The sequence below is a fragment of the Oncorhynchus keta genome, chromosome 11 (genome assembly GCF_023373465.1).
Source record: "Oncorhynchus keta strain PuntledgeMale-10-30-2019 chromosome 11, Oket_V2, whole genome shotgun sequence".
Lineage (NCBI taxonomy): Eukaryota > Metazoa > Chordata > Actinopteri > Salmoniformes > Salmonidae > Oncorhynchus > Oncorhynchus keta.
In genome coordinates, this window is record NC_068431.1 from 22,407,043 (window position 1) to 22,433,950 (window position 26,908).

Consider the following 26,908-nt stretch of genomic DNA (forward strand, 5'->3'; position numbering starts at 1 on the left):
CGGGATTTTTCATTGGGATTGAATTGCTCTGGGTTGGGATGAAGACTCGCCGTGGGCTATATCTCTCTAGTGGCAATGTCCTCTTCATAAACATTGGGATTAGTTGGGGATTAGGTGATACAGTACATCTCTCTAACCCCTGCACATCTGTGCGTTTAGGCCTATGCCGTGGCCCTCAGAAATACACCTATTTTATTATTCATTCTCTCTCAATTGTCTCAGATGAATATAGATGTATCCCTACCACAGATAAATGACACGTAAAGGCGAAATTATACATATTTCTAGTAGCCTATCATTCAACATGGTTGACTAAAACAATGTCCAGGTTGTCTTGTGTTGTAGGCCTACTTTTGTGATTAAATTAGGCTATTGGTCGTTTAACGTGTTTGACGTGTTTATAATATAAGAGATTCATGGAAGAATGCAATTACATTTGTTAACTGGGCATTTAACAGGGACAGGCTCTTGAACAGCTTATATCCCCATGCAATAAGGCTGATAAATAGCTAACAAAATATCTACCCGACTATCTGAGTTAACCTTTATTTTTGAACACTCACAGGGCCCTACACATTCACAGGGCCCTACACACTCACAGGGCCCTACACACTCACAGGGCCCTACACACTCACAGGGCCCTACACACTCACACACTCACAGGGCCCTACACACACACACACACACACACACACACACACTCACAGGGTCCTACACATTCACACACATTCACTCCATTATCTGCTCACTCACACATAGCATGCACGCACACTACACACACACACACTCACAGGGCCCTACACATTCACTCCATCATCTGCTCACTCACACATAGCATGCACGCACACTACACACACACACACTCACAGGGCCCTACACATTCACTCCATCATCTGCTCACTCACACATAGCATGCACGCACACTACACACACACACCACTCACAGGGCCCTACACATTCACACACATTCACTCCATCATCTGTGGTCCTTCTGTAGCTCAGTTGGTAGAGCATGGCGCTTGTAACGCCAGGGTAGTGGGTTCGATTCCCGGGACCACCCATACGTAGAATGTATGCACACATGACTGTAAGTCGCTTTGGATAAAAGCGTCTGCTAAATGGCATATATTATTATTATATCTGCTCACTCACACATAGCATGCACGCACACTACACACACACACTCACAGGGCCCTACACACACACACACACACACTCACAGGGCCTTACACATTCACACACATTCACTCCATCATCTGCTCACTCACACATAGCATGCACGCACACTACACACACACACCACTCACAAACAAGCTGCTGCTACTCTTATCACATATCCTGTTGCCTAGTCACCTTACCCCATACAGTACATATATACCTCAATCACTCCAGTATCCTTGCACATTATAAATATGGTGTTGGAATTGACCCTGTATATAGCATGCTTACTTACTTACATATTGTAATCTTCATATTTCTCATGTTTTTTTCTAGTATTACATTGTTATTGGTTATTGGGGTTAGCAAGAAAGAGTTAACAAGAAAGACATTTCACTGTTCTTGTGCATATGACATTAAAATTAAAACTTGAAACTGAAACTAGACTGGGACCAGAACTTCCGCACAGGCATTTCACGCTGACGAAAAACACACCAGACAATTTTTTCCTCAAGGCCCCCACACCAGCCCATTCTTAGCAAAATAATGATATTTCGGCGCTAAAACCCTAATTTAGACAGGCCCACTGGGCTAAAGATAAACCAGCTCATTTCCCCAAATTGTCCTATGGCCAGAAGACCTGGGCCCGTATCCATAAAGCATCTCAGCGTAGGAGTGCTGAACGAGGATCAGCTCCCCATCTGTCCATATAATCGTAATCATTATGATCTAAAATACTAAATTGATCCTAGATCTGCATTCCTACTCTGAGACACTTGTGGATATGGTCCCTTTAAATACTATTTAAGGTATTTGAATTACTTTCAAAGTCATTTGGAATTAAGTGTTTGAATATGTATTAAGTGTTTGAATATGTTAAGTATTGAAAAGTATTGGCATGTATTTGAAATACTCAAACACACAGTAATTATACAAATACATAAATACTCCCATGCATTTGAACCATGTTTGTTTGGTATTTGAAATAATGTATTTGAAATATAAATAAGTATTTTCAAATACTTTCAAATAGTAGGCAATTTATAGGAAATTATTTGAAAATACTTTCACATACACTGTACATCAAATAGGAGTAGTTGATTCGGGCCACATCATTTGAAAATACTCAGATACACAGAAAATAATGATTTAAATAACAAATAGTCAAATGCACATATTTGAACCCAGGTCTGATGGCCGTCTCTGGCCTTAATTGATACAATCTCTGTGGAAGAGGTGGCTGTCACCCTTACACAAAAGGTGTTATGACTTAAAGGTTGAGAAATTACTTAAGACAGCTGATTTGGGCAATTTAAAACATACTGGCATACTGGTTGTCTTTAGAAAGGGTCACCCAATTTCAATGACATTTCTCCACTGATGCATAGCTGATGTTGGAAATCTGAAGTGTAGTCTACGTCTTATCCTTTGACTGATTGCTTTGTTGCAATTTATAGAGGCCACAATGTTCCTTTAAGATGAATTGGCGGAGGACACAACTGTAACACAAGTAAAAGCTGGGCTTTTTGGGAAAGATTTTAATAGTTATTGAATGTTCTACATCGTACAGTAAGTATTATACAATTACAAACTTGCCTTACTTCTGTCACCAGAATCACTGACTGATCCTCATTAGAATGACATGAAAACAAAAACAGATTTACATAAGTCTGATGTGGGACTCTGCTTTACAAACGTCCCAATCTTATGTTACAAAAACATTCCGCCAGTGTTGCTGCAACCATGTGACAGAACGTTGCAAGAGCCCCGGGGGCCATTAGTTGGGAAATCATTTTAATCTCAAGGTGCTGACTCTTTTAAGCAATTTCTTTGATTATTTTGGGGGGAAGACACAAGGGTATACTTCACTCTCTCTAAATTAGTGTTCAAATCAAAGGTTTGACAAGGCCAAAGTTCATTGTGACCAAAGAAAACAGACAAACCAAAGAGATTGTGTGTTCAACCTTGGTGGAGCTGCTTGCTTCTCAAACCCCAGGCATTGAGACACTCAGGAGCAGTTCCCATAGCCTAGAATTCAAACCGAGTTTGCAACATTGCATGGTGGTTACATAACATGAAGTGAAACAATGGTGAAACGTAACAATATAAGTTTCAATCCCAGGCTACAGCTCTCATGCTTCAGTCCACAAACTGTGGACCCATACACTTTAGCATGTTTCAATAAACATCAATTGTAGTGTAAGGACTTGACTCTGGGGTAACTTTCATATAATGCCCAGTTAGCACATTAGGTTCCCTGGATGTTCTGGGAACGTCTGTTTATGGTGTCAGTTCGGAACATTCCTCTCGTGTTTCAATTCCTTGGGTCTTTGAGGGGAAAAGGCCAGCGAGTAGGAGGGACCTGTATGCCAGTCGCTTCTGACCGGTTTGCCAGATTGTGTCCCTCCGCACATCTGCTCCACTCATCCTACAGACTTGTGTTCTGAAATGCCCTCTGAAGCACCAAAAGGCAACCCACTTGAGATAGATCTTTTATTGTCAATCTTAAGAATAATAAACATCAATCAATAAACAAAACCTTAAATAACACTTATGGTAAAAAGCGCTTAAATTACATACAAGAAATTAAAAGTTTATCATTTTTTTTAGCCTTTTTTTTAAAACACTGCAGTTATACTCATAGTACACATGGTTGAATTATTATTGAGGTTTTGAACCGCCAAAGATTTAGCACTCAACATAGCATTCACAGACTTGGGCCTGTGCAACTAGTCATATGCATTGTTCAGCTCTTGCATCACATTACATGTTCTAGTGAATAGCACTACAAAACTATATTTTTTTGATGGTCTTCCCTCTAATATTCCCAAAAAATGTGGCACAATACATTTACTTTTGAGACTTGTTTTCAATGTTCTTGTTCTGTTTTGGCTCTGTGATAGGCTACTGACAGGGGAGAGTAGCGGTTGGATAACGTTAGCTCTACACAGTCTGACCAGTGCCATGTTGGGAAAAAACTCTCACACAGGACTGTATAAATGCCTCACTCATCTACACATCTATACCTCGTTCACTAGCGAATGCTACTGTATCAATTGTCATATGTTGGGTGTAGGATGCCTCTCCTTTAAATAAATGTTTTATTTCCATTGGCGATGTAACACTGTGGCAAAAAAATGGCATTTAGCATTTTACATAGTAGTTAACTGATTGTAACAGATTGAAAAAAGCAGTAGCAATTATTCACAACAGATATTCTCTTAAATTTACAGTTGTTTATTGAGACCAAAGAGTCAAATGCACGGAACTAAATTAACTCTTAAGAAATCTCTTAAAATATGAGCTAAGTACCTGGTATTTAGTATAGATTATTACTTTTAGATGTTTGTGCAATACAATTTTGACACACTCACATGATAACTCTGATATGTGGTCATGATACGGTAACCTAGTACTGAACCATAATAACCTAGTATGGAACTCCTCCTCACAACCTTTAAACTCTACCCAAGCTGAACCCTGCTTCCTTGCCAACTATATTCTGAATTCCAAATGGATCCCTAGCCCCTACACCCTAGTCACTCCTGTGGATGTAGGCAGACTGGATCAATACACTGTAAGCATTATGGTAAAATCTTGCATTCTGATTGGCTGGGTGGAAATGTCAGCCATATTGATTCCACCTATCCCAATCCTCTCAGAAGACCTGAGAGGAGTAGAGGCTAGGGCTAGGTTAGGGGTTGATTTGGAGTCAACACATGCCGCACACGGACCTCTCCCAACTCAGTGCCCCTGTCATAGGGTTTTTGGCCCCGACTAAAGGGACATGATTGAAACCTTTTTTTAAATGTTCCCAGTTTCCTGTTAGAACACAAATTCTTCCTCTCATACAAATGATTCCCTTCACGATCCTAACTCCCTTCCATTGTGTCTGCTATTGGATGCCCTGGAAACAATGTCTTGAACCTGTTCTATTGGCTACTCTGAAGGGAGGGAGGGCCTAGGAGGGAGGCCCTAACAGGTTGGCCAACCTGACGACTAAATGTTTCCTTTCGCTAATCTAAGTGCAAAATAATGTGTTTTAGAGCATTTTTACACCTGCCATTGTTTAGAAGATTTCACAAGACAGGTGAACTAGTATCAATTGCATGGACTACGGAGTAATATACACATTGAGACCAGATGACACAATTCTCTGAACTGAAACACATCTCTGTTGAGGTCAGTCTGGCTTCTAAAACCTTGTTTCTGTTCCAAATAGCACTCAATTCCCTATATAGTGCCCTACTTTTGACCAGAGCCCTAAATAGGAAGGGAATAGGGGGCCCGTCTAAAACCCTGAGCCAACCAAGCAGTTTGGAACAGTATGTGTATATATTATGACTACATTTGGTGGAGTTTTTATTGGTTTTGGTCTTCGGCAAGGTTTTTTTCGACTGTTCGTTGCACACAATTTTTTTTATTGCGAGGCAAACCGAAGTTAACACCCTTTCATCGGCGATTGGTCAACAGTAGGAATTCCTCAATGAAGTGTTTGCTGTCATTCAATGATAGACGACTCATTTTCATGCAAATGTTTTCAATTGAGAAATACTCCACCAAACATCATAGTTAGATGTAAAATTGCACAACTAAGATCTCCTTTGCAAAAACATCAAAATGAATCACAGATTTCTAGATTAATTTGGACTATTTTGGCTACGTAGTCCCAAAACGGACAAACAGTACTATTGCGTATTTTTTCTCTTTTTTCAAGCGAAGGTAAGGTATGCGAGCCCACTCGTTCAGTTCGGCTACCCAAACTGAAGCGTGCGGAAGAAGCCTTAACTCTGCTGTCTGCCCTGCACCCCTCACTACTGCCCTCTACTGGTCACCTGAAAAACAAGTGACACTGATCAGGGCCATGTTAAATTCCCGAGAAAACGTTTTAAAAAGGACTAAAACAGGGCGGTACTACCTGAATCTGTCCAATAAGAACACCAATTTTTCGTTTTCCAATGCAAAACGTTTTGCTCTGGCGTGCCTTGCTGAACACGACCCAGGTAAATGGTGCAGTTTAGGGCCTAGATTAGATCTATTAAACATGTAAACATGACATCACATGGAGTCTTTATTGTGAATAACACTTATCTCCAGCCTGTGAGATCAATGGGAGGCATGCAGCACAAGGCTATGGGCATATATGCTTGACCACAACACAATTTAGATGCTTTTCTTCCTTTTTCCACTCACTACTCCCCTTGTATTCCTTTCTCCCCTCTCTTCTATTGACCGTAAATCCCTTGAATCCTTCAACTTAGTTATCCCTGGTCCAACTGACAATTTGCCTCACCCTTCAAACTCCATGCACTTCAGTTGACACTAGATTAGAGTTGGATTCAATTCACAACATAGCCTGCAATAGGGAGACCCTATCCAGCAATCTATCCATCGCGTCCTATGATGTCTACACTTTTGCGTCTGTGTGTGTGATGTCCTATAAATCTGTATATGTATTGTGTACATGTGCCACTACTCACACCAACTGAAAAACCTAAATGTGAGTGTGTTTTTAAGTTTGCCGAGCTTTTACTTGTCCAAAAGAACCACAAACGTGTACAGGCGCTCGCTCACACGTCAGTATTCCTATATATAATATATATTCATGTATAGATATTTCAATTGCTTACAATACTCTAGTAGACGTAAAAGCTAATTATGTCCACTGAACTTACTGAAAATGTACTCTACATGGTGTGTAACTATTACGGTACTTCTGGTATTAGTCTTTCTTCTACCACATGACTGATATACAGTGGGAATAATCTTACGAAGCCAAGTTAATGCACTGTTGCTACAAGCTGGAAGACGACCCTTGTTATCTTGTGCTGGAAGATGGTTGTGTTTGAACGTAAACCCAAATGGGAATGCAAAACAAGAAAAGTGGAAAATAATCGAGGCGCAACACAAAAGAAACAAGGCGCAACACTCGTACGGCGCTTTCCCCCCAATGTTTTTTGAAACATGAGAGTATTTGGCAGCATACAAAGAGGTGTACATTCTCACGGCTGAAGGGACTGGCTTTGCGTCGTAACCAGTGTTCAGAACAGAAAAACACACACACACACACACACACACACACACACACACACACACACACACACACACACACACACACACACACACACACACACACACACACACACAATTGTTTAGCACAAATGTACTATAAATGTACTATACTGCTGGTCAGTGTGTGTCTGGATTATAAGAGAGTCAAAATAAAAATTAAAAAAATCTGAGGCTGGTAAAAAATAATAAAAACATGAAAAAGCAGCTTTTCCAAATCACAAAATAATGCATAGTGACCCTTGCACTTTAGTTTTTTTTCTTGATGACAGACTTGGCGCTTGTATGCCAGACCTCCTGCACCAATGTAAGACTTGAGTTGTGAGCAATGTTTGACTCCTGAGAAAGAGAGAGAGAGAGGGGGAGTAGAGAGATGGAGAGGGGAGGGAGAAGAAATATGTATTATATATGTAATTTACAAAGAAAAATCACATTTGTACTATCAATTCATTGTCTAAGTGACAATAACTCAGAATTACAGTTAGTCACATATATTGTTTTATAATAATAACAAATCTAAGCACTTATGTATCAAAGCACTGTCAATAGATCAGACCTTAACTCTCCTAACCATAGACTGGAATAACATTGTGTTAGGTTAAAACTGATCTAGGACCAGTAACTTACATGAGTGGGGCCCAGTGAGGAGGGTCTACCAGTGAGGAGGCACATAGCTGTACCCAGGTGTCCCCTGGGGCCGGTAGGTTGGCACGGTGACCGGATGTCCACCAATGTGCTGAGTGGCGTGCTGAGGCGTGGTCAGCAAAGTACCTGGGCAAAGAGGGTCAATCAGACAGAGTTGTCATCACCATGGAAACATGTCAGTGGCCAAACTTCTTGAGAAATAATCGATCGATTACTGTTATAAACGTGTTATAAATAAAGCCTTTACTCCAAACAGAAACATTGCTGTAAGTAATAGTTGTGTGAACTATTTGTTTGAGTTGTTGATAGGGTCACAAAATTCCCTTATCTGAGCATTTTGGTAAAGTTTTTCCAGAAATCTTGGTTGTAGGATTCCCAGATTTCCTGGTAATTCTCTCCTGATTCCACAAATCTTCTAACCAGTATTCTCTCTTTTCTTCTCTTTCTCTCAGGGTGCGTACTACACACAGCCGATGTGTGGGGCGGCAGGGTAGCCTCGTGGTTAGAGAGTTGGACTAGTTACCGAAAGGTTGCAAGTTCAAATCCCGAGCTGACAAGGTACAAATCTGACGTTCTGCCCCTGAACAGGCAGTTAACCCACTGTTCCTAGGCCGTCATTGAAAATAAGAATTTGTTCTTAACTGACTTTCCTAGTTAAATAAATGTAAAATAAAAAATAATTACATTTCTGGAAAACCTGGGAATTTTGCAACCCTAGTAGTTGAGTGTTGACTTCTTACCAGCAGACATGGCCATGGTTGTGCCGGCCACCATGCCCATGGCCATATGGCCGTTGGAGCGGGGCTGTTGGACAGGGGCAGGGTAGAGGGCGTTGGGGAGGCTGTTGGGCTGCACCACCGTGGTGTGGTGGATGACGTGAGGCTGAGCCGCATACATCGGCTGTGTGTAGTACGCACCCTGAGAGAAAGAGAACAAAAGAGAGGAATGTTTTTTGGAATGCTTTGGCAATATTAAATATTGAAAAATGTAGAATTTGGCTTCTCTTACTTTTGTAGCACAGCTAATTTTACACAGCAAGCTAGCTGTCTAATAATCCCCCAAAAAGTAGAGAATGGTCATCAATCATCTTATAAGCAGGTACAGTAGGTGATATTGTCAAACAGACAGCCAACCCCAGTGAGTAGAAAGCAGGTCCTTACCTGAGCGTAGAGGTTCTGTTGGGGATAGGCACTTCTGATGGGGTACATGGCCGTCTGGTAGGGGTTAGGGGACGGGGAATAGGGAGGGGGCGCCCCATTGGACTGACCAGGGGGGACCTTGTAGGGCGTCCCAGCAGTGTATCCTGGATAAGATAAGAGAGATAGGGAAAGGGAAGGATGGAAAGAGAGAAAGCAAGAGAGAGGGAGAGAAAGAGAGAAAGCAAGAGAGGGAAAGTCATGGAGAAAAAAGCAAGAGAGAGTAAGAGAGGGATCAAGCCGGCAGAGGGAAAGATAGAGAAAGAGAAAGCAAAAGAGAGGGAGACAGAAAGAGAGAGAACATGTGGTGAGCGAGACCTAGTTTCAGTTTCCAGATCATTTTCAGTTGTCTTGACATTCAGAGTGTCTCATTGGCGGAGGAGAACAGTTAGGACTGACAGTGCTCCTTTACAAAATACATGTAGCCTCCAAGATAGTGGGGCAAAAAAGTATTTAGTCAGCCACCACTTGTGCAAGTTCTCCCACTTAAAAAGATGATAGAGGCCTGTAATTTTCATCATAGGTACACTTCAACTATGACAGACAAAATGAGAGAAAAAAATCCAGAAAATCACATTGTAGGATCTTTAATGAATTTATTTGCAAATTATGGTGGAAAATAAGTATTTGGTCACCTACTAACAAGCAAGATATCTGGCTCTCACAGACCTGTAACTTCTTCTATAAGAGGCTCCTCTGTCCTCCACTCATTACCTGTATTAACTTCTTCGATATAGGGGGCGCTCTTTTAATTTTTGGATAAAAAAACATTCCCGTTTTAAACAAGATATTTTGTCACGAAAAGATGCTCGACTATGCATATAATTGACAGCTTTGGAAAGAAAACACTGACGTTTCCAAAACGTGAGTGCCACAGAACTGATGCTACAGGCGAAATCAAGATGAAATTTCAAACAGGAAATGCCCCAGATTTTGAAGGCGCTGTGTTCCAATGTCTGTGAATGCGCAAGGAATGAGCCTACACTTTCCGTCGTTTCCCCAAGGTGTCTGCAGCATTGTGACATATTTGTAGGCATATCATTGGAAGATTGACCATTTTACACTACATCTACCAGGTGCTCGCTTGGTGTCCTCCGTTGCAATTATTGCGTAATCTCCAGCTGCGTGCATTTTTCCATTTGCTTCAAAGGAGAAACTCAACTGCCACGAATGACTTATCATCGAATAGATATGTGAAAAACACCTTGAGGATTGATTCTAAACAACGTTTGCCATGTTTCTGTCAATATTATGGAGTTAATTTGGAAAAAAGTTTGGCGTTGTAATGACTGAATTTTCGGGTTTTTTTCTTAGCCAAACGTGATGAACAAAACGCAGCGATTTCTCCTACACAAATAATATTTTTGGAAAAACGGAACATTTGCTGCTATCTAACTGAGAGTCTCCTCATTGAAAACATCCGAAGTTCTTCAAAGGTAAATTATTTTATTTGAATGCTTTTCTTGTTTTTGTGAAAATGTTGCCTGCTGAATGCTAGGCTTAATGCTATGCTAGCTATCAATACTCTTACACAAATGCTTGTGTAGCTATGGTTGAAAAGCATATTTTGAAAATCGGAGATGACAGTGTTGTTAACAAAAGGCTAAGCTTGTGAGCCAATATATTTATTTCATTTCATTTGCGATTTTCATGAATAGTTAACGTTGCGTTATGCTAATGAGCTTGAGGCTATGATTACGCTCCCGGATACGGGATTGCTCGACGCAAGAAGTTAATGGCACCTGTTTGAACTTGTTATCAGTATAAAAGACACCTGTCCACAACCTCAAACAGTCACACTCCAAACTCCACTATGGCCAAGACCAAAGAGCTGTCAAAGGACACCAGAAACAAAATTGTAGACCTGCACCAGGCTGGAAAGACTGAATCTGCAACAGGTAAGCAGCTTGGTTTGAAGATATCAACTGTGGGAGCAATTATTAGGAAATGGAAGACATACAAGACCACTGATAATCTCCCTCGATCTGGGGCTCCACGCAAGATCTCACCTCGTGGGGTCAAAATGATCACAAGAACAGTGAGCAAAAATCCCAGAACCACACGGGGGGACCTAGTGAATGACCTGCAGAGAGCTGGGACGAAAGTAACAACGCCTACCATCAGTAACACATTACGCCGCCAGGGACTCAAATCCTGCAGTGCCAGACGTGTCCCCCTGCTTAAGCCAGTACATGTCCAGGCCCGTCTGAAGTTTGCTGGAGAGCATTTGGATGATCCAGAAGAAGATTGGGAGAATGTCATATGGTCAGATGAAACCAAAATATAAATTTTTGGTAAAAACTCAACTCATTGTGTTTGGAGAACAAATAATGCTGAGTTGCATCCAAAGAACACCATACCTACTGTGAAGCATTGGGGTGGAAACATCATGCTTTGGGGCTGTTTTTCTGCAAAGGGACCAGGACGACTGATCAGTGTAAAGGAAAGAATGAATGGGGCCATGTATAGTGAGATTTTGAGTGAAAACCTCCTTCCATCAGCAAGGGCATTGAAGATGAAACGTGGCTGGGTCTTTCAGCATGACAATGATCCCAAACACACCGCACGGGCAACAAAGGAGTGGCTTCGTAAGAAGCATTTCAAGGTCCTGGAGTGGCTTAGCCAGTCTCCAGATCTCAACCCCATAGAAAATCTTTGGAGGGAGTTGAAAGTCCGTGTTGCCCAGCAACAGCCCCAAAACATCACTGCTCTAGAGGAGATCTGCATGGAGGAATGGGCCAAAATACCAGCAACAGTGTGTGAAAAACTTGTGAAGACTTACAGAAAACGTTTGACCTCTGTCATTGCCAACAAAGGGTATATAACAAAGTATTGAGATAAACTTTTGTTAATGACCAAATACTTATTTTCCACCATAATTTGCAAATAAATTCATTAAAAATCCTACAATGTGATTTTCGGGATTTCTTTCCCTCTTTTTGTCCGTCATAGTTGAAGTGTACCTATGATGAAAATTACGGGCCTCTCTCATCTTTTTAAGTGGGAGAACTAGCACAATTGGTGGCTGACTAAATACTTTTTTGCGCCACTGTATATACAGTTGAAGTCTGAAGTTTACATACACTTAGGTTGGAGTCATTAAAACTCATTTTACAACCACTCCACAAATTTCTTGTTAACAAACTATAGTTTTGGCAAGTTGCTTAGGACATCTACTTTGTGCATGACATTTCATTTTTCCAACAATTGTTTACAGACAGATTATTTCACTTATAATTCAGTGTATCACAATTCCAGTGGGTCAGAAGATTACATACACTAAGTTGACTGTGCCATGAAACAGCTTGGAAAATTACAGAAAATGATGTCATGGTTTCAGAAGCTTCTGATTGGATAATTGACATTATTTGAGTCAAATGGAGGTGTGCCTGTGGATATATTTCAAGTCCTACCTTCAAACGCAGTGCCTCTTTGCTTGACATCATGGGAAAATCAAAAGAAATCAGCCAAGACCTCAGAAAAATAATTGCAGACCTCCACAAGTATGGTTCATCCTTGGGAGCAATTTCCAAACGCATGAAAATACCACGTTCATCTGTACAAACAATAGTACGCAAGTATAAACACCATGGGACCAGGAAACCGTCATACCGCTCAGGAAGGAGACGCGTTCTGTCTCCTAGAGATTAACGTATTTTGGTGCAAAAAGTGGAAATCAGTCCCAGAACAACAGCAAAGGACATTGGGAAGATGCTGGAGGAAACAGGTACAAAAGTATCTATATCCACAGTAAAACGAGTCCTATATCGACATAACCTTAAAGGCCGCTCAGCAAGGAAGAAGCCACTGCTCCAAAACTGCCATAAAAAAGCCAGACTACGGTTTGCAACTGCACATGGGGACGAAGATCGTACTTGTTGGAGAAATGTCCTCTGGTCTGATGAAACAAAAATAGAACTGTTTGACCATAATGACCATCGTTATGTTTGGAGGAAAAAGGGGGAGGCTTGCAAGCCGAAGAACACCATCCCAACTGTGAAGCACGGGGGTGGTAAAGCTTGGTCGCAAATGAGTCTTCCAAATTGACAATGACCTCAACCATAAGTGAAATAATCTGTCTGTAAAAAATGACTTGTGTCATGCACAAAGTAGATGTCCTAACCGACATGCCAAAACTATAGTTTGTTTACAAGACATTTGTGGAGTGGTTGAAAAAAATAGTTTTAATGACTCCAACCTAAGTGTATGTAAACTTCCAAACTTCAACTGTATATAGTTTCCACAGAGCTTTGGACATATATGAAGCAGAACCAGCTGTATTATGAATGCCAAAAGAGAGGCCATGGGCTTGTTTCACATTGCAGCCGACGTGATGCACTTTGGGTCAATTGTGACTGATCTACAAATATATATATATATATATTTTTATTTCACCTTTATTTAACCAGGTAGGCAAGTTGAGAACAAGTTCGAGTATGAAGCGAGGGCCAGCCAATGAGAGCGTACAGGTCGCAATGGTGGGTAGTATATGGGGCTTTGGTGACAAAACGGATTGCACTGTGATAAACTGCATCCAATTTGTTGAGTAGGGTGTTGGAGGCTATTTTGTAAATGACGTCGCCAAAGTCGAGGATTGGTAGGATGGTCAGTTTTACAAGGGTATGTTTGGCAGCATGAGTGAAGGATGCTTTGTTGCGAAATAGGAAGCCAATTCTAGATTTAACTTTGGATTGGAGATGTTTGATATGGGTCTGGAAGGAGAGTTTACAGTCTAACCAGACACCTAAGTATTTGTAGTTGTCCACGTATTCTAAGTCAGAGCCGTCCAGAGTAGTGATGTTGGACAGGCGGGTAGGTGCAGGTAGCGATCGGTTGAAGAGCATGCATTTAGTTTTACTTGTATTTAAGAGCAATTGGAGGCCACGGAAGGAGAGTTGTATGGCATTGAAGCTTGCCTGGAGGGTTGTTAACGCAGTGTCCAAGGAAGGGCCAGAAGTATACAGAATGGTGTCGTCTGCGTAGAGGTGGATCAGAGACTCACCAGCAGCAAGAGCGACCTCATTGATGTATACAGAGAAGAGATTCGGTCCAAGAATTGAACCCTGTGGCACCCCCATAGAGACTGCCAGAGGTCCGGACAGCAGATCCTCCGATTTAACACACAGAACTCTATCAGAGAAGTCGTTGGTGAACCAGGCGAGGCAATCATTTGAGAAACCAAGGCTGTCGAGTCTGCCGTTGAGGATGTGGTGATTGACAGTGTCGAAAGCCTTGGCCAGATCAATGAATACGGCTGCACAGTAATGTTTCTTATCGATGGCGGTTAAGATATCGTTTAGGACCTTGAGCGTGGCTGAGGTGCACCCATGACCAGCTCTGAAACCAGATTGCATAGCAGAGAAGGTATGGTGAGAGTCGAAATGGTCGGTAATCTGTTTGTTGACTTGGCTTTCGAAGACCTTAGAAAGGCATGGTAGGATAGATATAGGTCTGTAGCAGTTTGGGTCAAGAGTGTCCCCCCCCCTTTGAAGAGGGGGATGACCGCAGCTGCTTTCCAATCTTTGGGAATCTCAGACGACACGAAAGAGAGGTTGAACAGGCTAGTAATAGGAGTGGCAACAATTTCGGCAGATAATTTTAGAAAGAAAGGGTCCAGATTGTCTAGCCCGGCTGATTTGTAGGGGTCCAGATTTTGCAGCTCTTTCAGAACATCAGCTGAACGGATTTGGGAGAAGGAGAAGGCTTGGGCGAGTTGCTGTTGGGGGTGCAGTGCTGTTGACCGGGGTAGGAGTAGCCAGGTGGAAAGCATGGCCAGCCATAAAAAAATGCTTATTGAAATTCTCAATTATGGTGGATTTATCAGTGGTGACAGTGTTTCCTATCTTCAGTGCAGTGGGCAGCTGGGAGGAGGTGTTCTTATTCTCCATGGACTTTACAGTGTCCCAGAACTTTTTTTAGTTAGTGTTGCAGGAAGCAAATTTCTGCTTGAAAAAGCTAGCCTTGGCTTTTCTAACTACCTGTGTATAATGGTTTCCAGCTTCCCTGAACAGCTGCATATCACGGGGGCTGTTCGATGCTAATGCAGAACGCCATAGGATGTTTTTGTGTTGGTTAAGGGCAGTCAGGTCTGGGGAGAAATAATAAGTCGATATTTATGATGCAAGGACATTTGTTGATCAGTCAGTCGACAGTCGGCTGTAATCGTGAACAAGCCCTGTGTCAGACAACTTAGCCCTGACTAACAACACACAGAATGTGAACATTATTATTATTTATTTTTTACTCAAACACTCAAGCACACACACGCAGGCACACACACAGAGAAGTGTACGTTCAAAGGACCTCGCGTCTTTTGTGTGACTAAAAATACCCTACACTAATTTCCAAGCAGCTTAATGGTTTTATTAGCATATGAAGTATATTTGCCTTTGAAATTGGAGAACATCGACTGGTATTTCCTTCAATTAATAAAATGCATAATTTTGCAATGGATTTTTTATTTCCTGGACAATTTGGTCGGCAACAATTTTATTTATCAGTGTGGCATTTTTTGTGCATACTGTGTATGTATGTGTGAGAGTGCATGAGTGCAAACGTGTGCAAACGTGTGTGTGAGTATGTCTGTGTAAATACATATCTGTGTGTAGAGTACATAGGGTCATATTTACTGAAAGCTGCGGCTGAGGCCTGGTACTGGCGGCCCTCTGAGCCTGCGTCCATGGCCAGGTCATAGGAGCCCTCTGGGCCCACTGCAGCACCGGAGGCCTGGGGCCAGCCCTGCTTCACCAGCAGCACTGTCCCAGACACAAACACAGAGAGATTACACACACACACACCCTCACACACATAGAACACAGAGACAGATATAGAAGATAGACATGGATAGATAGTAATAAAACACACACAGCATGCAAATGAACTCACGCAAGCACGCACATAGAGAATACACACAGAGTAGACAGAGTTTACAGTACACACCTGGTTGCTAGTGAAAGTCTACACACCTCTTGCACAGTCTTTATATTTTGTTGCCTTAAAATTAAATCTAAAAGGGGAATAACTTAAGAGTTTTTTTCTACCGATCTACTTAACCTCCTCCACATGTTCAATGTGAAAGAAAACTATATAAAATGTTCTCTCATTGTTGTGGTAGCATCATGTTATGGGTATACTTATCACCGGCAGAGACTGGGAGTTGGTCACGATTAAAAGAAATATGAAGGGAGCAAAGACCAGATTTAAATGGGAGGAAACCCTGCCTCAGTCTTCTGAAAACTTTTTATTTTTCAGCAGAACAATTAAAAATGTTAATGCCAAAGACACACCAGAATTTCTTTCCAATTGGTGTTCCTAAGTGGTCAATTCTAAGTCCTGTCTTAAATGTGCTTGAAAATCAGAGACAAGGTATGAATATTGCTGTCCATCAATGATTCCCAACCAAATGTACTTAACTTGAGCAATTTTGACAAAGACACTGGATATATGTTGCACTAAGAGTTGTACAAAGTTGGTAGAATCTTGTTCCAAATGATTCACATCTGTAATGGCTGCCAAAAGGTCCACCAATTATTAACTCTGGGGGGTGAAGACATACGCAATCAAGAAATTTTAATTTTTGTTATTCATTTGGAAATAATTTACTTTGAAAATGGTGTTGGTGGTGTACATGTTATACATTTTTTGTATTTAATTTAAAGGCAGCAAAATGTGAATGCTGGGCAAGGGGTTTGTAGACTTTCACCAGACACTGTATACACACGCACAAACAGAGTACACATACACACAGAGAACAGAAATAGAGTACATACAGTATCAGTCAAAAGTTTGGGCACACCTGCTCATTCAAGTTTGATTGTTTTGTTGTTGTTTTTTTAAACTATTTTCTGCATTGTAGAAAAATAGTTTAGACATCTGAACTATGAAATAACACATATGAAATCATGTATTAACTAAAAAAGTATTAAACAAATAAAAACATATTTGAGATTTTTGATTCTTCAAAGTATCCACCCTTTGCCTTGATGACATTCTCTCAACCAGCTTCATGAGGTAGTCACCTGGAATGCTTTTCCAACAGTCTTGAAGGAATTTCCACATATACTGAGCACTTGATGGCTGCTTTTCCTTCACTCTGCGGTCTAACTCATTCCAAACAATCTTAATTGGGTCGAGGAATGTGAATGTGGAGGCCAGGTCATCTGATGCAATACTCCATCACTCTCCTTGTTCAAATAGCCCTTACACAGCCTGGAGGTTTGTTTTGGGTCATTGTCCTGTTGAAAAACAAATGATAGTCCCACTAAGCACAAACCAGATGGGATGGCGTATCGCTGCAGAATGCTGTGGTAGCCATGCTGGTTAAGTGTGCCTTGAATTCTAAATAAATCACAGACATTGTCACCAGCAAAGGACCCCCACACCATCCCACTTCCTCTTCCATGCTTCATGGTGAGAACCACACATGCAGAGATCATCCGTTCACCTACTCTGTGTCTCACAAAGACACGGCGGTTGGAACCAAAAATCTCAAATTTGGACTCAGATTTCCACCGGTCTAATGTCCATTACTGGTTGGCCCAAGCAAGTCACTTCTTCTTATCGGTGTCTTTTAGTAGTGGTTTCTTTGCAGCAATTTGACCATGAAGGCCTGATTCATGCAGTCTCCTCATCAGAGGCTGGTAACTCCAATGAACTTATCCTCTACAGCAGAGATAACTCTGGGTCTTCCCTTCATGAGAGCCAGTTTCATCATAGTGCTTGATGGTCCTTCTGTAGCTCAGTTGGTAGAGCATGGCGCTTGTAACGCCAGGGTAGTGGGTTCGATTCCCGGGATCACCCATACATAGAATGTATGCACACATGACTGTAAGTCGCTTTGGATAAAAGCGTCTGCTAAATGGCATATTATTTTTTATATTTATTATTTTTTGCGACTACACTTGAAGAAACTTTCAAAGTTCTTGAAATGTTCCGGATTGACTGACCTTCATGTCTTAAAGTAATGATAGACTGTCATTTGTATTTGCTTATTGGAGCTGTTCTTGCCATAATATGGACTTGGTCTTTTACCAAATAGGGCTGTCTTCTGTATACCACCATTACCTTGTCACAACACAACTGATGGGCTCAAACACATTAAGGAAAGAAATTCCACAAATTAACTTTTAACAAGACACACCTGTTAATTGAACTGCATTCCAGGTGACTACCTCATGACGCTGGTTGAGAGAATGCCAAGAGTGTACAAAGCTGTCATCAAGACAAAGGGTTGCTACGCTGAAGAATCTCAAATATATTGTGATTTGTTTAATACCTTTTTGGTTACTACATGATCTACAATATAGAAAATAGGCCAAATAAAGAAAAACCCTGGAATGAGTAGGTGTGTCCAAACTTTTGACTGGTACTGTACACAAAAACAGAGTGCACACACACACACACACACACACACACACACACACACACACACACACACACACACACACACACACACACACACACACACACACACACACACACACAATACATAACATTTCACACATTCAACACACTGACATACAAGCATGGTCCTTCTGTAGCTCAGTTGGTAGAGCATGGCGCTTGTAACGCCAGGGTAGTGGGTTCGATTCCCGGGACCACCCATACGTAGAATGTATGCACACATGACTGTAAGTCGCTTTGGATAAAAGCGTCTGCTAAATGGCATATATTATTATTATATATTATAAACACACACACACCTTCCATTCATTCCATTGTCGAACTTGGGCTTAATTTCGGACGCATTATCTTATGTTTCATGCCTAGTGAACATGACCCAGCCCAGTAAAGGCAGTGCTGCAGGGCACTGTAGAGCGACATGACCCAGCCCAGTAAAGGCAGGGCGGCAGGGCACTGTAGAGCGACAACATGACCCAGCCCAGTAACGGCAGTGCTGCAGGGCACTGTAGAGCGACATGACCCAGCCCAGTAAAGGCAGGGCGGCAGGGCACTGTAGAGCGACAACATGACCCAGCCCAGTAACGGCAGTGCTGCAGGGCACTGTAGGGCAACAACATGACCCAGCCCAGTAACGGCAGGGCTACAAGGCACTGCAGAGCGACATTACCCAGCCTAGTAACGGCAGTGCTGCAGAGCACTGTAGGGCGACAACATGACCCAGCCCAGTAATGGAAGGGCTACAGGGCACTGTAGAGCGACAACATGACCCAGCCCAGTAACGGCAGTGCTGCAGGGCACTGTAGAGCGACATGACCCAGCCCAGTAAAGGCAGGGCGGCAGGGCACTGTAGAGCAACAACATGACCCAGCCCAGTAACGGCAGTGCTGCAGGGCACTGTAGAGCGACAACATGACCCAGCCCAGTAACGGCAGTGCTGCAGGGCACTGTAGAGCGACAACATGACCCAGCCTAGTAACGGCAGTGCTACAGGTCACTGTAGAGCGACAACATGACCCAGCCCAGTAACGGCAGTGCTGCAGGGCACTGTAGGGCGACAACATGACCCAGCCCAGTAAAGGCAGTGCTGCAGGGCACTGTAGAGCGACAACATGACCCAGCCCAGTAACGGCAGTGCTGCAAGGCACTGTGGAGCGACAACATGACCTAGCCCAGTAACGGCAGTGCTGCAGGGCACTGTAGAGCGACAACATGACCCAGCCTAGTAACGGCAGTGCTGCAGGACACTGTAGAGCGACAACATGACCCAGCTCAGTAACGGCAGTGCTGCAGGGCACTGTAGAGCGACAACATGACCCAGCCCAGTAAAGGCAGGGCACTGTAGAGCGACATGACCCAGCCCAGTAAAGGCAGGGCGGCAGGGCACTGTAGAGCGACAACATGACCCAGCCCAGTAACGGCAGTGCTGCAGGGCACTGCAGAGCGACATTACCCAGCCTAGTAACGGCAGTGCTGCAGGGCACTGTAGGGCGACAACATGACCCAGCCCAGTAACGGAAGGGCTACAGAGCACTGTAGAGCGACAACATGACTCAGCCCAGTAACGGCAGTGCTGCAGGGCACTGTAGAGCGACATGACCCAGCCCAGTAAAGGCAGTGCTGCAGGTCACTGTAGAGCGACAACATGACCCAGCCCAGTAACGGCAGTGCTGCAGGGCACTGTAGGGCGACAACATGACCCAGCCCAGTAACGGCAGTGCTGCAGGGCACTGTGGAGCGACGACATGACCCAGCCTAGTAACGGCAGTGCTGCAGGGCACTGTAGGGCGACAACATGACCCAGCCCAGTAACGGCAGTGCTGCAGGGCACTGTAGAGCGACGACATGACCCAGCCCAGTAACGGCAGTGCTGCAGGTCACTGTAGAGCGACGACATGACCCAGCCCAGTAACGGCAGTGCTGCAGGGCACTGTAGGGCGACAACATGACCCAGCCCAGTAACGGCAGTGCTGCAGGGCACTGTGGAGCGACGACATGACCCAGCCCAGTAACGGCAGTGCTGCAGCGCACTGTAGAGCGACGACATGACCCAGCCCAGTAAAAGCAGTGCTGCAGGTCACTGTAGAGCGACAACATGACCCAGCCCAGTAACGGCAGTGCTGCAGGTCACTGTAGAGCGACGACATGACCCAGCCCAGTAACGGCAGTGCTGCAGGGCACTGTAGGGCGACAACATGACCCAGCCCAGTAACGGCAGTGCTGCAGGGCACTGTGGAGCGACGACATGACCCAGCCCAGTAACGGCAGTGCTGCAGCGCACTGTAGAGCGACGACATGACCCAGCCCAGTAAAAGCAGTGCTGCAGGTCACTGTAGAGCGACAACATGACCCAGCCCAGTAACGGCAGTGCTGCAGGGCACTGTAGGGCGACAACATGACCCAGCCCAGTAACGGCAGTGCTGCAGGGCACTGTAGGGCAACAACATGACCCAGCCCAGTAACGGCAGGGCTACAAGGCACTGCAGAGCGACATTACCCAGCCTAGTAACGGCAGTGCTGCAGAGCACTGTAGGGCGACAACATGACCCAGCCCAGTAATGGAAGGGCTACAGGGCACTGTAGAGCGACAACATGACCCAGCCCAGTAACGGCAGTGCTGCAGGGCACTGTAGAGCGACATGACCCAGCCCAGTAAAGGCAGGGCGGCAGGGCACTGTAGAGCAACAACATGACCCAGCCCAGTAACGGCAGTGCTGCAGGGCACTGTAGAGCGACAACATGACCCAGCCTAGTAACGGCAGTGCTGCAGGTCACTGTAGAGCGACAACATGACCCAGCCCAGTAACGGCAGTGCTGCAGGGCACTGTAGGGCGACAACATGACCCAGCCCAGTAAAGGCAGTGCTGCAGGGCACTGTAGAGCGACAACATGACCCAGCCCAGTAACGGCAGTGCTGCAAGGCACTGTGGAGCGACAACATGACCCAGCCCAGTAACGGCAGTGCTGCAGGGCACTGTAGAGCGACAACATGACCCAGCCTAGTAACGGCAGTGCTGCAGGACACTGTAGAGCGACAACATGACCCAGCTCAGTAACGGCAGTGCTGCAGGGCACTGTAGAGCGACAACATGACCCAGCCCAGTAATGGAAGGGCTACAGGGCACTGTAGAGCGACAACATGACCCAGCCCAGTAACGGCAGTGCTGCAGGGCACTGTAGAGCGACATGACCCAGCCCAGTAAAGGCAGGGCGGCAGGGCACTGTAGAGCAACAACATGACCCAGCCCAGTAACGGCAGTGCTGCAGGGCACTGTAGAGCGACAACATGACCCAGCCTAGTAACGGCAGTGCTGCAGGTCACTGTAGAGCGACAACATGACCCAGCCCAGTAATGGCAGTGCTGCAGGGCACTGTAGGGCGACAACATGACCCAGCCCAGTAAAGGCAGTGCTGCAGGGCACTGTAGAGCGACAACATGACCCAGCCCAGTAACGGCAGTGCTGCAAGGCACTGTGGAGCGTAACAACATGACCTAGCCCAGTAACGGCAGTGCTGCAGGGCACTGTAGAGCGACAACATGACCCAGCCTAGTAACGGCAGTGCTGCAGGACACTGTAGAGCGACAACATGACCCAGCTCAGTAACGGCAGTGCTGCAGGGCACTGTAGAGCGACAACATGACCCAGCCCAGTAAAGGCAGGGCACTGTAGAGCGACATGACCCAGCCCAGTAAAGGCAGGGCGGCAGGGCACTGTAGAGCGACAACATGACCCAGCCCAGTAAGTGCTGCGGCAGTGCTGCAGGGCACTGCAGAGCGACATTACCCAGCCTAGTAACGGCAGTGCTGCAGGGCACTGTAGGGCGACAACATGACCCAGCCCAGTAACGGAAGGGCTACAGAGCACTGTAGAGCGACAACATGACTCAGCCCAGTAACGGCAGTGCTGCAGGGCACTGTAGGCGACATGACCCAGCCCAGTAAAGGCAGTGCTGCAGGTCACTGTAGAGCGACAACATGACCCAGCCCAGTAACGGCAGTGCTGCAGGGCACTGTAGGGCGACAACATGACCCAGCCCAGTAACGGCAGTGCTGCAGGGCACTGTGGAGCGACGACATGACCCAGCCTAGTAACGGCAGTGCTGCAGGGCACTGTAGGGCGACAACATGACCCAGCCCAGTAACGGCAGTGCTGCAGGGCACTGTAGAGCGACAACATGACCCAGCCCAGTAACGGCAGTGCTGCAGGTCACTGTAGAGCGACGACATGACCCAGCCCAGTAACGGCAGTGCTGCAGGGCACTGTAGGGCGACAACATGACCCAGCCCAGTAACGGCAGTGCTGCAGGGCACTGTGGAGCGACGACATGACCCAGCCCAGTAACGGCAGTGCTGCAGCGCACTGTAGAGCGACGACATGACCCAGCCCAGTAAAAGCAGTGCTGCAGGTCACTGTAGAGCGACAACATGACCCAGCCCAGTAACGGCAGTGCTGCAGGGCACTGTAGGGCGACAACATGACCCAGCCCAGTAAAGGCAGTGCTGCAGGGCACTGTAGAGTGACAACATGACCCAGCCCAGTAACGGCAGTGCTGCAGGGCACTGTGGAGCGACAACATGACCTAGCCCAGTAACGGCAGTGCTGCAGGGCACTGTAGAGCGACAACATGACCCAGCCCAGTAAAGGCAGGGCACTGTAGAGCGACATGACCCAGCCCAGTAAAGGCAGGGCGGCAGGGCACTGTAGAGCGACAACATGACCCAGCCCAGTAACGGCAGTGCTGCAGGGCACTGCAGAGCGACATGACCCAGCCTAGTAACGGCAGTGCTGCAGGGCACTGTAGAGCGACATGACCCAGCCCAGTAAAGGCAGGGCGGCAGGGCACTGTAGAGCAACAACATGACCCAGCCCAGTAAAGGCAGTGCTGCAGGGCACTGTAGAGCGACAACATGACCCAGCCCAGTAAAGGCAGTGCTGCAGGGCACTGTAGAGCGACAACATGACCCAGCCCAGTAAAGGCAGTGCTGCAGGGCACTGTAGAGCGACAACATGACCCAGCCCAGTAACGGCAGTGCTGCAGGGCACTGTAGAGCGACAACATGACCCAGCCCAGTAAAGGCAGTGCTGCAGGGCACTGTAGAGCGACAACATGACCCAGCTCAGTAACGGCAGCAGTGCAGGGCACTGTAGAGCGACAACATGACCCAGCCCAGTAAAGGCAGTGCTGCAGGGCACTGTAGAGCGACAACATGACCCAGCCCAGTAACGGCAGTGCTGCAGGGCACTGTAGAGCGACAACATGACCCAGCCCAGTAAAGGCAGTGCTGCAGGGCACTGTAGAGCGACAACATGACCCAGCCCAGTAACGGCAGTGCTGCAGGGCACTGTAGAGCGACACATGATCCAGCCCAGTAACGGCATTGCTGTAGGGCACTGTAGAGCGACGACATGACCCAGCCCAGTAACGGCAGTGCTGCTGGGCACTGTAGAGCGACGACATGACCCAGCCCAGTAACGGCAGTGCTGCAGGTCACTGTAGAGCGACGACATGACCCAGCCCAGTAACGGCAGTGCTGCAGGGCACTGTGGAGCGACAACATGACCCAGCCCAGTAACGGCAGTGCTGCAGGGCACTGTGGAGCGACGACATGACCCAGCCCAGTAACGGCAGTGCTGCAGGGCACTGTAGAGCGACGACATGACCCAGCCCAGTAACAGCAGTGCTGCAGGTCACTGTAGAGCGACAACATGACCCAGCCCAGTAATGGCAGTGCTGCAGGGCACTGTAGGGCGACAACATGACCCAGCCCAGTAAAGGCAGTGCTGCAGGGCACTGTAGAGCGACAACATGACCCAGCCCAGTAACGGCAGTGCTGCAGGGCACTGTAGAGCGACACATGATCCAGCCCAGTAACGGCATTGCTGTAGGGCACTGTAGAGCGACGACATGACCCAGCCCAGTAACGGCAGTGCTGCTGGGCACTGTAGAGCGACGACATGACCCAGCCCAGTAACGGCAGTGCTGCAGGTCACTGTAGAGCGACGACATGACCCAGCCCAGTAACGGCAGTGCTGCAGGGCACTGTGGAGCGACGACATGACCCAGCCCAGTAACGGCAGTGCTGCAGGGCACTGTGGAGCGACGACATGACCCAGCCCAGTAACGGCAGTGCTGCAGGGCACTGTAGAGCGACGACATGACCCAGCCCAGTAACAGCAGTGCTGCAGGTCACTGTAGAGCGACAACATGACCCAGCCCAGTAACGGCAGTGCTGCAGGGCACTGTAGGGCGACAACATGACCCAGCCCAGTAAAGGCAGTGCTGCAGGGCACTGTAGAGCGACAACATGACCCAGTCCAGTAACGGCAGTGCTGCAGGGCACTGTGGAGCGACAACATGACCTAGCCCAGTAACGGCAGTGCTGCAGGGCACTGTAGAGCGACAACATGACCCAGCCCAGTAACGGCAGTGCTGCAGGGCACTGTAGAGTGACAACATGACCCAGCCCAGTAACGGCAGTGCTGCAGGGCACTGTAGAGCGACAACATGACCCAGCCTAGTAACGGCAGTGCTGCAGGACACTGTGGAGCGACAACATGACCCAGCTCAGTAACGGCAGCGCTGCAGGGCACTGTAGAGCGACAACATGACCCAGCCCAGTAAAGGCAGTGCTGCAGGGCACTGTAGAGCGACAACATGACCCAGCCCAGTAACGGCAGTGCTGCAGGGCACTGTAGAGCGACATGACCCAGCCCAGTAAAGGCAGGGCGGCAGGGCACTGTAGAGCGACAACATGACCCAGCCCAGTAACGGCAGTGCTGCAGGGCACTGTAGGGCAACAACATGACCCAGCCCAGTAACGGCAGGGCTACAAGGCACTGCAGAGCGACATGACCCAGCCCAGTAAAGGCAGGGCGGCAGGGCACTGTAGAGCAACAACATGACCCAGCCCAGTAACGGCAGTGCTGCAGGGCACTGTAGAGCGACAACATGACCCAGCCCAGTAACGGCAGTGCTGCAGGGCACTGTAGAGCGACAACATGACCCAGCCTAGTAACGGCAGTGCTGCAGGTCACTGTAGAGCGACAACATGACCCAGCCCAGTAACGGCAGTGCTGCAGGGCACTGTAGGGCGACAACATGACCCAGCCCAGTAAAGGCAGTGCTGCAGGGCACTGTAGAGCGACAACATGACCCAGCCCAGTAACGGCAGTGCTGCAAGGCACTGTGGAGCGACAACATGACCTAGCCCAGTAACGGCAGTGCTGCAGGGCACTGTAGAGCGACAACATGACCCAGCCTAGTAACGGCAGTGCTGCAGGGCACTGTAGAGCGACAACATGACCCAGCCCAGTAACGGCAGTGCTGCAAGGCACTGTGGAGCGACAACATGACCTAGCCCAGTAACGGCAGTGCTGCAGGGCACTGTAGAGCGACAACATGACCCAGCCCAGTAACGGCAGTGCTGCAAGGCACTGTGGAGCGACAACATGACCTAGCCCAGTAACGGCAGTGCTGCAGGGCACTGTAGAGCGACAACATGACCCAGCCCAGTAACGGCAGTGCTGCAGGGCACTGCAGAGCGACATGACCCAGCCTAGTAACGGCAGTGCTGCAGGGCACTGTAGGGCGACAACATGACCCAGCCCAGTAACGGAAAGGCTACAGGGCACTGTAGAGCGACAACATGACTCAGCCCAGTAACGGCAGTGCTGCAGGGCACTGTAGAGCGACATGACCCAGCCCAGTAAAGGCAGTGCTGCAGGTCACTGTAGAGCGACAACATGACCCAGCCCAGTAACGGCAGTGCTGCAGGGCACTGTAGGGCGACAACATGACCCAGCCCAGTAACGGCAGTGCTGCAGGGCACTGTGGAGCGACGACATGACCCAGCCTAGTAACGGCAGTGCTGCAGCGCACTGTAGAGCGACGACATGACCCAGCCCAGCTCCATCTTTTCTCACAGAGAAGCATTGAGGAACATTTGAATTGAATACTTACTGAATTGAAAAGGAATCGACCCAACCTTTGCCTCTCTGTGCACAGAGGTGGAGAGATGCATTCTATTGAAACTACATTATTTAATTCTAGCTAGCACAAGGAGATGCTAGAGAGACCAACACTTCTTCTAGCCATCTCAACGACAAACAGTATTACCGGATTTACGGTAATAAAATGCCAAACAACCCCAGGTTATATCACTTTCACTAACTGACAGACATCTCAAGCCATCCTCTAACAACAAAGGGCAATGTAACCACAGCCATACGAAGAATTGTTTATCACAATAAATCAGAAAATAAATTAGGAATCATCTTATTAACAGTAATTCTAAAGTCATTCTCAAGTTCACACCAAAACACAACATTACACACAGACACATTTCTGTACAGAACGTTCTAGAGCACTGTGTGGATACAATATGAACAAAGCCTCTCTTGCAGCTCTACATAAGAGTTCTCAAGGCACTGTGAAGGCTC

General features: G+C 46.4%; 1 protein-coding gene across 3 annotated transcripts in view; it reads right to left on the reverse strand.

Annotated features, from left to right (window-relative positions):
- Window positions 1-3,637: 3,637 nt before the first annotated feature.
- LOC118389923 (protein FAM168A-like) overlaps window positions 3,638-26,908 on the reverse strand; it is a 56,011-nt gene continuing 32,740 nt past the window's right edge. For 2 of the 3 annotated variants that reach the window (XM_035779915.2, XM_035779914.2), the window contains exons 4-8: window positions 15,698-15,823; window positions 9,033-9,175; window positions 8,613-8,790; window positions 7,855-7,998; window positions 3,638-7,566 (exon numbers count right to left, since the gene is read on the reverse strand). In XM_035779915.2, coding sequence (XP_035635808.1) covers window positions 7,880-7,998; window positions 8,613-8,790; window positions 9,033-9,175; window positions 15,698-15,823 — 566 coding nt within the window. In that variant the 3' untranslated portion in view covers window positions 3,638-7,566; window positions 7,855-7,879. The remainder of the gene's footprint in view (window positions 7,567-7,854; window positions 7,999-8,612; window positions 8,791-9,032; window positions 9,176-15,697; window positions 15,824-26,908) is intronic. The other variant, XM_035779916.2, reaches the window with a different exon arrangement.